This window comes from Dasypus novemcinctus, chromosome X (assembly GCF_030445035.2).
Source record: "Dasypus novemcinctus isolate mDasNov1 chromosome X, mDasNov1.1.hap2, whole genome shotgun sequence".
Taxonomy (NCBI): Eukaryota; Metazoa; Chordata; class Mammalia; order Cingulata; family Dasypodidae; genus Dasypus; species Dasypus novemcinctus.
The window spans coordinates 128275852-128288646 of record NC_080704.1 but is presented as its reverse complement, the minus strand read 5'-3'; the positions used below and the strand labels follow the sequence as shown (position 1 = coordinate 128288646).

Here is a 12795-nt window from a genome sequence, read left to right as displayed (position 1 = left end):
GAGGTCAGCAGAGGGGTCGCGCTTATGCACCTCAGCAGGATCCCAGAGACAGCCAAAGTAGATACAACTCCAGGTCCTGGTGCTACTGAGTGCAACAGACACACACAGGTTCTACGGTCATGGCAGATGGCTCTGGAGTTCAATGCCTTGTCAGTGGGTTCTACTTTGGAATTTGTGTTCCTGAGTGTGATGGGTTGGACTCAGATGTGACCTTTCTACACATGCATCTTCTGTCACTTTTACTGAACCTGTGGTTGGCGCTGGGGTTGGTGTATACTCAGGAGACTTCAATCTCTGGATTGGCCATGTGCCAGTTGGGCCCTGAGCCTCAGCAGAGTTGCAACTCATATTCTCTGGTTCACTGGACTTACCCAGGTCAGCTAATGAAGAGGTGAAGATGGTCAACCACCATACCAGGGAAGTGAGAATGCCTACAACTGCAAGCAGGAGAATCGCATCCATCAACCATGTGGCATCTAATCCCCCTCTCGATATAGAGGTGGAGTGGACATCACCATCCCAGGGTCCACAGGATGGAGGAATAAAATATGGATTATATTGGATTTACCTGTATTCTATTATAGAACTATTGTGACTAGTAATGGAAGAAATTGTAGCACTGATGTGGTATAAGTGGCCATGGTAGTTGCTGAAAGCAGTGAGGGGGAAGAAGAGATGTGATGTGGGGGCATTTTTGGGACTTAAATGATATTGCAGGGACAGGTGCTGGACATTATACATCCTAGCATAACCCACTGAATGTACAGGGGAAGAGTATAAACTACAAGGTAACTTATTATCTATGTGGTGCAGCAGTGCAGCAAAATGTATTCACCAAATGCAATGAATGTGCCACAATGATGAAAGAGGTTGTTGATGTGGGAGGAGTATATGGGATCCTCTAATATTTTTTTAATGTAACTTTTTTTGTGATCTATGTATCTTCAAAAAAGTACAACTAATAAATAAATAAATAAAAACAACAATGACAAAAAACCATGGGTAAATTAATTCTCACTGTTTAACCCGATTCATGTCATGGTATTTGCTCTGAGCAGCCTAGTAAATTAAAACAGCTAATGATGAAATATTTAAATTACCTACCTCAAACTCACGACGTTTCTCATAAATTGGAACAATCAACTTGGAAATCTCAGAAATTACTTCATAACGTTCTGCTTTCCATAAGCCGTCCACACACTGTTCTAGCAGTTCCAGTAAAACTTCCTGTATTAAGAGAAAAACCCAGTCAAGAATTAGAAATAGTTATCGTCTTATAGAAATAAATACTAACCATTTTAAGTTAAAGACCAAACAATTTACTAAATTTAATAAAACGTAGGAAAAGGGCATACTTGTGTGACTATACTTTTCTAAATCAAATATTTGAAATTGAGACTATTAAAATCTGCAATGAATGTTGACATTAAACTATATTATATATTTAGTTTTTTCATAATAGAGATGTCCACTGCACCTGCAAACATTAGCACATTGAGAAATTTTAAAGGGAATATATTGTTTGGTTGAAATTAAGGAGGTTTGCAAATGTCTAACAGGGTAATTCTGCTAAGCCTTTAAAGGCCCGTCATTTTTCCTTTACACTGATATTTAATATATAGTCTGACTATGACAACTTTTTAAAGCTTTTTTTTTAGTGATTTGGTGTTTTTTTAAAAGATTTATTTATTTATCCCCCCACCCCCACCCTAGTTGTCTGTTCTCTGCGTCCATTGGCCGCGTGTTCTTTGTCCACTTCAGTTGTCAGCGGCACCGAAATCTGTTTCCTTTTGCTGCGTCAGCTCTCCGTGTGAGCGGCGCCATTCCTGGGCAGGCTGCACCCTCCTTGGTGCTGGGTGGCTCTCCCTACGGGGGCGCACTCCCCGTGCGGGGCTCCCCTACGCGGGGACACCCCTGCTTCGCACGGCACTCCCTGCGCGCATCAGCACTGCGCATGGGCCAGCTCCACATGGGTCAAGGAGGCCTGGGGTCTGAACCGTGGACCTCCCATGTGGTAGACAGATGTCCTAACCACTGGGCCAAGTCTGCTTCCCAATTTGGTGTTTTTTGATAAAATGATGCTATTTTAGTAAAGAATGCTTCCTTCCTGTTGGTTGTAAAGTTAATGAGAATGACAGGGTAATAGTTCAAGAGTAAGATAACTAACCCTGTCAGAATTAAAACAGCTGCTATAAAACAAACGACTCTGCAAATCATCATCTCTCATCAATTACTGATGCCATACATAAGTCTTAATGGCTTGTTTCTATCTTAAAGAGCACTTAAAGAATTGAGTGCTAAATACTCTTCCTTACATCCAATTTTGAACCCATATTCTTCCCAAACCAGTTTGTTCACTGTCTTCTATCCAGTCAGTGACAACACCCTATAAACCCTTAGCTAGAAAACTAAAGAGCAGTTTTGACTCTACCCAGTTTCTTTATCCATGTAATCAGTTCATCACCAAGTCCTGCCGAAGTTCCACCCATTTTACTTCCTAAAAATTTCTCAAAGCTGACCTTTCTTCTCCATTTCTACTCTCGCTGCTAAGGTTCACGTCCTCATTATTTTATTTTTTCTAACTGCTTTTCCTGCCTTTAGCCTTGGTACTTTCAAATCTATCCCCTATACATCTCTCAGAGTGATCCGATTAAAATGTAAAACCTGGCCATGTCGCTCCCCCCTTCTTAAAACCTGTTGTCGGCGCCCCATACCTCACAGAACAAAGAACAAGCCCCTTTACTTGACATACAAGGTTTGCTCTGATCTAGCCAATACTTCTTTTTTGTTGTTGTTTAAAGATTTATTTCTACACACACACACACACACACCACCCTTCTTGCTGTCTTTTCTCTGTGTCCATTCGTGTGTATAATTCTGTGTCTGCTTGACTTCTTTTTAGGTGGCACCAAGAATCAAACCAATCCTGGAATCTTCTGGAGTGGAAGAGAGGTGCTCGATCTCTTGTGTCACCTTAGCTCCCTGGTCTGCTGTGTCTGTCTTTCCTGTGTCTCTTTTTGTTGCATCATCTTGCTGTGCCAGCTTTCTGCATAGGCCAGCACTCCTGCCCAGGGCCAGCACTCCATGTGGCCTACTCTCCACTCAGGCCAGCTTACCACGTGGGCCAGCTTGCCTTCACCAGAAGGCCCTGGGATTTGAATCCTGGACCTCCTATATGGTAGACAGGAGACCAATTGCTTGGGGCACATTCGTTTTCCTGGCCAATACTTCTTTAATCTCATCATTCATAATGCCCAGCCTTGTATGTTATGCTCCATGAACAGTGAACTACAGCAGTTCCCCTGAAGCACTAAAGTGTTTCTTAGCTTTGAGCCTTTGTTCATGCTGTAACCTCTGTTCTTTAATCCTTTTCACTTGGTTAACCCCTTTAAAACAGTTTGTTTAGGTAACACTTCTTTAGGATCCTTCTCTTGATCAACAGATGGTAAGCAGGGCACTAGACACCTTTTCTCTCATTCTACTAATTCTTTAGGGGTATATTTATCACTATACTTGTACATTATTTGCATATTGTCTGTGTATTCTACTTCCCAAATAAGCTGTGACTTTACTTTTTGAGTGTAGGAACAATATCTTATTTATATCAATTTTTCCAGTAAGTTGTACAGTGCCAATACATAGCAGGTGTTCAATAAATGTTACTTGAAAACATAATCTGTGTGTTAACATTTAATCCTCAAATAAAAATTTCAACAACAGTGGGATAAAAGAACTTTGGGGGAATTCAAATCTGTTATAAACCTCATTCCCAGGAATGTAAGGTTGGTTTAATACTGTGATATACTATACTAATAAAAAAAAAATCTTTATCAACAGATGCAGAAAAAAGCATTTAACAAAACTCAACACCCATTCATATTAAAAAATAGAGTCTCAAACTAGGAATAGAAGGTACATTTCACAATCTGATACAGGACATCTACTAAAAATCTATAGGTCAAACACTTTTCCCCTAAGATTAGGAACAAGTCAAGAATGTCTGCATTAACCATTTTTATTCAGTATAATGCTAGAAGATCTAGCCAGGGCAGTAAGGCAAGAAAGAGAGAGAAAGGCACAAAGATTAAAAAGGAAGAATTAAAATTGCCTTTCTGGGCAGATCACATGATTGATATGTAGAAAATCCTAAGGAATATACAAAGTACTAAAACTAATAAGTGAATTTAGCAAGGTCACAAGATATGGAGTTAATAAACTAAATTGTAATACTATATACTAGCAATATCAAATTGGAAAATGAAACTAAAGCAAGTATTACTATTTACAATAGCATCAAAAACATCAAATATCAGGACTTCTAACCCTGAAAACTACAAAATACTGCAGAGAGAAATTAAAGGAGACCTAACTAAATGGAGAGATGTATCATATTCATTTATTGGAAGACTCAATATTAACCTCTCCATTCTCCATGAAGTGATACTTAGATTTCACATGATCCCTAAAAAATTTCTAGCAGGACAGTGTGAAGAAATAGAAAAGATGATTCGGGAAACGGACTTTGGCCCAGTGGTTAGGGTGTCCGTCTACCACATGGGAGGCCCGCGGTTCAAGCCCCGGGCCTCCTTGACCCGTGTGGAGCTGGCCCATGCGCAGTGCTGATGCACGCAAGGAGTGCCCTGCCACGCAGGGGTGTCCCCCGCGTAGGGGAGCCCCACGTGCAAGGAGTGCACCCATAAGGAGAGCCGCCCAGCGCGAAGGAGGGAGCAGCCTGCGGAGGAATGGCGCCGCCCACACTTCCCGTGCCGCTGACGACAACAGAAGCGGACAAAGAAACAAGACGCAGCAAAAAGACACAGAAAACAGACAACCAGGGGAGGGGAGGGGAATTAAATAAATAAAGAAAATTAAATCTTAAAAAAAAAAAAAAAGATGATTCAAAATTTTACCTGGATATTCCAAAGATGAAGACTAGCCAAATAACTTTGTAAAAGAAAATCGTTGAAGGGCTATCACTATCTGATTTTAAGACTTATTATAAAGCTTCAGTAATTAAGACAGTGCAATATTGGCATCAAGGTAGACAAATAATTAATGGTACAGAATAGAGAATGCAGAAATATCACAGGCATATATGAACAACTGAACTTTGACCAAGATAAAGTCATTCTTTGGGGAAAGGAGTCTCCCCGCTCCAAATGGCACAGCACCACCTAAATATCTGTATAGAAAAAAATATTTTAAAAAGAACCTTGACTTCAATCTTGCTCCATGAGTAAAAATGAATTAGAAATGGATTATAGGCCTAAACATAAATCTCATAAAGTTTCTAGAAGAAAACATAGGAATATCATCACAATCTTGAGGCAGACAAAGATTTCTTGGACCAGACACCAAAAAAATCATAAAAATGATAAATCATGATGCTGTAGGTGATATTGTCGACATCAGAAATTAAAAGCAATGCTGAATTTAATGTAAAACAGTTGAAATGCCATAAACCTCATTCCAAATCAAAATTTTCAGATATTTTTGAAGCAGATTTTGCAAATGACAGGAAATCCAATGATTTGTTTACTGATAATGAACTACAGGCTTGCCTTGAACTAGAGACAAGAAGAATTGCCGGGTGAACTTAATAGTATGCCTGATACTGTGACTGCAAAGGGAGAAGATACAATTCCATAAGAAAAGGAAGATCAAAACACAAATATGAACTAAGAGACGCTCTTCTTCTCAATAGTTACCATAGGGATGTTGCAAATTCAGAACTTTTCAATGGCCAAGTGAATAGTTAACTGAATTGTTCAAGGAATGGTTCAAATCCTTACCACATAGAAGGAGGGGGGGAGAGGAGAGAAAGAGAATGGGAGAGAGGAGAGGGGAGGAGAGAGAGGAGAAGGAAATGAAAATGACCATGATGCTTTAAGGGTTAGAGATAATTCTGTACCAACAATACATTTTTCTCATACTTTTGAACCTAAGAGGATCCAAATAAATGCTGGGAAGAAAAAGAAACACTTTAAAAATCTAGTGAAAAGAAAAAAAGCAGCCAAATGTACATGAAAGAACAGAGCCTATGGTAAGGATTCCTGCCACTTACAGTGTCTGTTTATGTTGTGAATAGAGAATATGCCCCTCATAATCCTGAAGTCTCAAATCAGAGGAACAGTGTTTGTAATGATACCATTGAAATAAGTGCTGAACTTGATGATAGATGGAGAAGGAGTATTAGCAAGTATTTACTTGCAGAAATACCTGAGGCTTTTTCTGTAACTGTCATAGAAAAAAAATTATCACTCTCCTTAATATCCCATTCTGCCACTGCTCATTCTATGCTAACCACTATTCTAAAACAAAAAGAATTTCTAACAGAAATATCAGAAAAAAGATTACAAAGAGGGTTTCAAAGTTGAAAGCTGCCAGACTGCAAAAGAAACGTTAGTCTCTGACTGGGAAATGAGAGTTTATATCCTAAAATCTCATGTTTCATGTGTTCAGAATATATAACAAAATATGTTACATGTAGTTTGAAATATGGTACCCTGACTTAATTTGTCAGCCAAGTTTTCTTACCCTTATCAGTGGAATAAAAAAAATTAGAGTAAATGTTTGAAGACTTTAATATTCAGCTTGTTTTGTTAGTTGTCTGAACACTGTTAAGATCCTTGTCTAAGTCTGCCTTATGATGCAGTGGGAGCATTTCAAATTTATTTTACAAAGACTACTGTTCATATGCATTGTTTTTGTGTTTCAAATAAAATTCAGGCAGCTTTGTACCAGCTGTGATGCTGTGCATAACATATGGATCATTTTTTAAAAACTTTTATTTTCAAACAGATGAAAGAATTCCCATTCCCTAGCCTCACCCTGTCCCCTGGTTGGGGCTTAAAATATACAGGTTCCTGTTCAGAATGATGAAAATGCTTTGGTGATGGTTCACAACATTGTGGATGCAATTAATAGCTCTGAAATATATACCTGAATATGATTAAAAGGGGAAATGTTAGATTGCATATATGTTAACAGATTTTTTTTTTAAATCCATGAAACTACACTACACAATCAGTGAACCACAAGTTAAACGATGGACTTCAGTTAACAGTACAATTATAAAAATGTGGTATCATGAATTGTAACAAATGTTCCACAGTAATGCAAGGTGTTGGGGTGGTGTATGGGAACCCTGCAATTTATGCTTGATTGTTGTGTACACCCACAACTCTCTAATAAATAAAGAAAAAAATGAACACAAAAACGGGAAGAAAGCAAATTAAACATCATCACTGTTTTACTTCACATTTAAATACAGACACTAAATGAGCAATAAATTGTGTTCTTCACAGCAATATAACTTGTTAATCTGTGTCAGTTTTTTTCTGTATGCTAAGGTAGGAGGAGTTAGCCTTATATAAACAGAAACATAAAATGTCATTTGGTAGAGCATGATTCTACCTGTATGCATCAAATGAAAGTATGATTAAATTATTGCTGCAGAACAGAAAAGAATTCTAAGAAATGTGTTTACATACAAAACTGATTATAGTTCTTGACTAATAAGAAAAGTCACACTTTCCTTGAGAGTATAAGAAAGGGTCAAGCTCAAGGCCATTTTTATTAATAAGTTGATACTGCTGTATGGAAGGCAAGGATGTAATTTCAATTGTCCTAAACCCACTTATTTACCATCTCCCATGAAATCCTCTGAAACTTCTGCTGTCAGCCCATAAAAACTGGAAGTCTCTGGGAAATCAATGAATCTAACTAAGACCTAAAAAAGTGAATTAACTTGTCTAAGGTTTCATAGTCAAAAACTAAGCTGGGCTTAAAATCCAAGTATCTTGGCTCTCTGTTAGATTAATTAATTCAGTAAATATCTATTAAACTTCTACTCTTTTAGGTCCTAAGGGTAAAAGGATGCCATCTTGCCTTTAAGATGCTTCAGTGTCAAGTAGGTAAATGATGACTTATACAGTTCTTTCGCATATATTGTGAAGTGATTAGCATAATATGATTGCCTTTATTTTACTGATGAGATGAGAGATCCACATAGAAAAATAGGTGAAATATCAGTGCTAACTTGGTATTTGCCTGTATTTTTAAAATAAATTCCTTAATGTATTAACTGCAATATTTTAACACTGTAACTTTAACCTGATCCCTTATGTTTTTTAATACAACTTTGAAAAAACATTTCTATGGAACCCCTTACATGTCTCTGCTTTTTTGTTTCTCTTTTTTTCTTCCCAATTCTTATAATTGTGAACTTTTCCATGGTTTGTCCTTTGTTATCTGATCTTTACTTGCTATACATTATCTTGTATATCTCCCTCCTATACTCACCCTGCTTTGGGTCTCATATGGATGTGATTTCCAGATATGTATCCCCAACCTGACTTCTGGGCTTAGATTCAGTCCTGCATTTCTAATGGCCTGATGGTATTTTCCAATACACTTTTACTTCAAAATTCAATGTATATCTACAACTGAATTCATCAGCTTTCTTGCAAAACCATCTGCCTGTCATCTTTTCCGTAACATCTACTCAAAATCTCAGCGCCACATTTGACTTTTCCCTTCCCACCCAGTCAGGAGGTGGTCCTCCTTTCCTCAGAGTGTTTCTTCAATTTGTCACTATCCTGGTTTAGGTCCTGACTGCCTCAAGTCTGGACTCAGGGCAGCCCTTGTGCCAAATTCTGCCTCCAACCCCCCATTTACCTCCCATCCATCTCCCCCATCACCACCAAATTAACCTTCCTTCTTTCTGGCTTTTATCTTGTCATTAATCTGCTTAAAAACCTTTGATAGCAATTCAACATTCATCTAAATAAAGCCCAAACATTCAAAGTTTCTCCAAACCTGATCTCAACTACTACTCTGCGCTATATGACCCCACTTATCTAGCCAAAAGGATCCACTTATTGCAACACAAACATGTCTTACGCTCTCACCTCTTAGCTTTTGTCCAGGCTATTTACTTTTCTCTGCTAGAATGTCTTTAGGATATCCTCATTCTTAGAACCCCTTTCTAATCATACTTTCATTATTCTACCTCAGCTCAAAGCATTTCTCTCACCTTTGACTTTGTATGGCACAGACTGTCTACATCATTCAAATGGGACCGTTTTGCTTTTTTCTATTTCGTGTAGGTATATTCTCTCTTCAGGTAGACCTTGGAGATGAGGGACCAGTCCTATTTAACTTCATGGTTCCTATACCACCAAGTACAGAGCCCTGCTCGTAAGTCAGTGCTCAGTACATCCTGTTGTCTGACAGCTGAAGCTGTCTTCTATCCATACAGAATTTAGAGCAGAGATCTTCAAATTTTTTATACTTTTATGCATGTTCTGCTTAGCTGAAGTAAAGGACAATGTAACCCTACTTCTTTATGGAGAATTTTCCAGAGTATATTGACCCTGATGTGATTACTGAGACAGTGATTTGCAGATGGTAAGTGCTGTTTCTAAAAGCAGACAACGGGAACAGTGCCAGAGACAGGGCTTAATGTTCTCTACAGCCATATCTTTGTCCTGGGCAGTTTTTAATACTTCAAGTTCATTAACCCTGAGTTACCTTCACAATTAAGTTAACTGTACTAATTTTTAATATACATAAATTTTAAGGAGTCAAATTTATATAACTAAACTGGCAATGTGGATCCTGAAATCTTACTTCACTATAATGGACATCCATCATTCCAGCATCTTCTTTCATTGCCCCTTCTTCATCTATGTTGGGAGTAATTTTCTTGAAGGCTGAACATCCACTAGGGAATAATTCTGTATGAATAAAAATAAGTGTGGTAAGTTTTTTACAAAAATGTTTTGTAAATAATGCATTGCCTTACAAGGATTGGTTACACTTTAAATTAAAAGCAGATATTTTTTGTAAGGATCAAAGTCATAAGTGTAATTTCCAGTTACAAATAAAAGAAGTTTTAAAAATTATTTCTATCTACTATGCATTCTACCAGTCTTTTTTCCCAAAGTGTGAGCTCAGGTTATTTATGAATAACTTTCATTCTCTGACAATGCATCACCTTCAATGGCTAGTACAGATTATTTCCCTAGTACAGGCATCCTTAACCTTTTTTGTTCCATGGACCCCTTCGCCCGCCAGGCAAAAACCACAGACCCCTTACTAAGTCCACACTATACTGTGTATTACTTAATAAATATATCACAGCCACACCAACATGTCCCCACAAGAATAATGGCTTTGTTTTTTTTTAAATTTCAATTCAAGCTCATGGACCCCTTGTTAAGAACAGATGCCCTAGCACAATTAAGAATTTTATTAACACTTTGACCTTGTACACACTTGAGGTTTATCACCTAAACAAGGAGGGGCATGTAATCTTCAGGGAATCACTGAATGATCTTTTGTACACATCTCCAGTTCCTAATTTCACTGGAGAATTGGAAAGGGAATTGAGTTACAGGAGATGGTGTCTAGGACCTGTGAGAGAGGCAGGAAATGAAATAGATGTGAGGGATGAAGCATCCTTAGAGAAAGAGGATAGGGCATTAGAAGAAACATAGCTTTTGGAGTTTGACAGATCCAGCTCTATCACTAGTTCTGTGATTTTTGACATGTTTGTCAGAATAATACTATAAAACGTTGCATCATCTGTGAAACAGGGATAATACCTTGTACTGAGGATTAAATGAAATGTAAGGTGTTTAGAAGAGAGACTAGCATATAAGACGTACTCAATGAATTATTACTACCAACTAAGTCTACTGATAAAGAAACCAGTTTTCCCAAGATAGAATAAAATAACCGCTGCCAGCTAGAATGGTAAATGACTCTGCAAGTAGGCCCCTGGGAAGTAGGAAATGAGCTCAAGCTGGGAACAGCTGTAACAGAACTGCAGACCAAATTATTGTTACTATCAAGCATAAGACTAGATGGTGAATGCCATGGGTTGCCCTACAGATTTTGGACAGCAGAATATATTCAAGCACTCCTGCTGTGGCTACCTTTACCCTTATCTAAATAGGCCGTAATTTTACAGTTCAAGGGAAATACAACCTCCTTATGAACGAATCTGTTAGCCAGCCAAAAGTTTACCTTCTGATAGCACCTAGTCACAAAGGTAACAAACAGGTGTTACAATTGATTGCCCTAAAACCTCTCTAATAGTGATGCTCAGAAATAATGACCTACTCATAACTAAGTATCTGGTAATCTTCTGGGGTTTACAAAGTTAAGGAAGGAAGGTTTAGTAAAGCCAGATGTCACATTAAGGAGATTTCTCAGATTTCTGGTGGAGAAAAGGTCACATATCAGAGCTTAGATTTTGCCAATTCTTGTCATCCTAATGAAAGCTAACTAGACATACATTTTTATGGGTAAGATTCTTGATAGCATACAAAGTATCAAGCAAGCACCACACTTCTAGGAGAAAGAGTTGGAAGTCTGGTGGGTGAAGATGGGGTAATTTCGAAGTACTTTTTCAAGAAGGGAGAACTCCATGGGGAATAATCATTGGGTTTTCATTAAGGAAGGGGAAAACAGAAATGAAAGTGAGATTTACTTTGACCCACTGGACTTTAAGGTCACTCCTGTTCAAAGAAAATAGATAATAAAAGGTACTGAAGATAGAGCATGACACACTTTATTTTTGAAGATAAGCATGCCTGATCGTTTGTTATTGAGTTCTAGGATGGTTCTATTTAAAATGCTGGACCACAACAAGGCAAGGAACGAACTTCATTTCTTTCTTCAATGAAGTCTTGCTATGAAAGTCAGCTGTAACTAAATAGTGTACTCAGTGATATGGTTGATTTACATTCAGAGGAATGATCCTTATCTTGTGAACCAGTGACAAACAGTTCTGAGACTGATAGCTGATCCAGGGACATCTTTGAATAGCTGGGCATTAGGAGAACTTTTGAAATTTAGGATAAAATATCCCACTTGGTCACCTTTGTAATGTCATGAGCCAGAGAGTAAGGAAGAGGATCCCAAGACCTGAATGACAAGATGAAGAATGTAGTCCTTAAGAAAGAAGAGTGTCAAACCTTGAAGGACTCAGATAACTAGGCCCATGACTGAGGAAAATGTTTTTTCAGAGGGGGATTATTCTTTTATGTTATTCTCATATCTAGGGTTTTTCTAGAGCAGGGGTTCTTAGCCTTTTTTGTTCCATGGACCCCTTTGCCAGTCAGGTGAAATGAATACTACTCTAATTTAATTATTGCATGCATTCATAAGTGAAGGAAATGCTGGATTTTAGCTAAAGGTCAGAGAAAATAAAGATAATAAGTTCTTTTTTTTTTTTTTCAATTCAAGCTCACAGATCCCCTGAAATCTTTCCACGGATGCCTGGTTAAGAACACCTGTCCTAGAGTAATCATGATTTAGGGCAGGAGAAGGAAAGTCATACTCCTATGTCTACGATCAAATGAGCCTATAAATATCTTGGGAGAGAACCTTCTGATGTGTATCTTAGGTAGAAGCAGGGTAAACTGTTTTATCTCAGATACAAATAAGTCAACACCCACTTTTGGAATTTATTGTCCACATCATCCAGTGTGAAGACATCACTGTGGATTTTTAGTCTGAGTTCATTATTCTGTGATACTACTAAGTGTGTTATCTTGATTCATATGCCTGATGCCATAACTCGATGGTATCTACCATAAGGAAGACTATATCCTTCCCTTATTTGCTTAAAGTTATCAATGACCACCAAACTATACAATAATATAGGACCCTTTTGTTTGCTAGGGTCTTCAAAATGCTTGAGGCAAATTCTGATTCCCCTTAGTCCTGGAAAGATTTTCAGATAAAACAAGTTGTTAAGTCTAGAACTGGTCAGTGTATACA

At 38.0% G+C, this 12795-nt stretch overlaps 1 protein-coding gene across 4 annotated transcripts in view; it reads right to left on the bottom strand.

Moving 5' to 3' along the window:
* DOCK11 (dedicator of cytokinesis 11) overlaps positions 1 to 12795 on the bottom strand; it is a 207467-nt gene that overhangs the window by 22934 nt on the left and 171738 nt on the right. For all 4 annotated transcript variants that reach the window (XM_058291219.2, XM_058291220.1, XM_058291221.1 and 1 more), the window contains 2 exons: positions 9634 to 9740; positions 1105 to 1227 (listed from right to left, as the gene is read on the bottom strand). In XM_058291219.2, coding sequence (XP_058147202.1) covers positions 1105 to 1227; positions 9634 to 9740 — 230 coding nt within the window. The remainder of the gene's footprint in view (positions 1 to 1104; positions 1228 to 9633; positions 9741 to 12795) is intronic.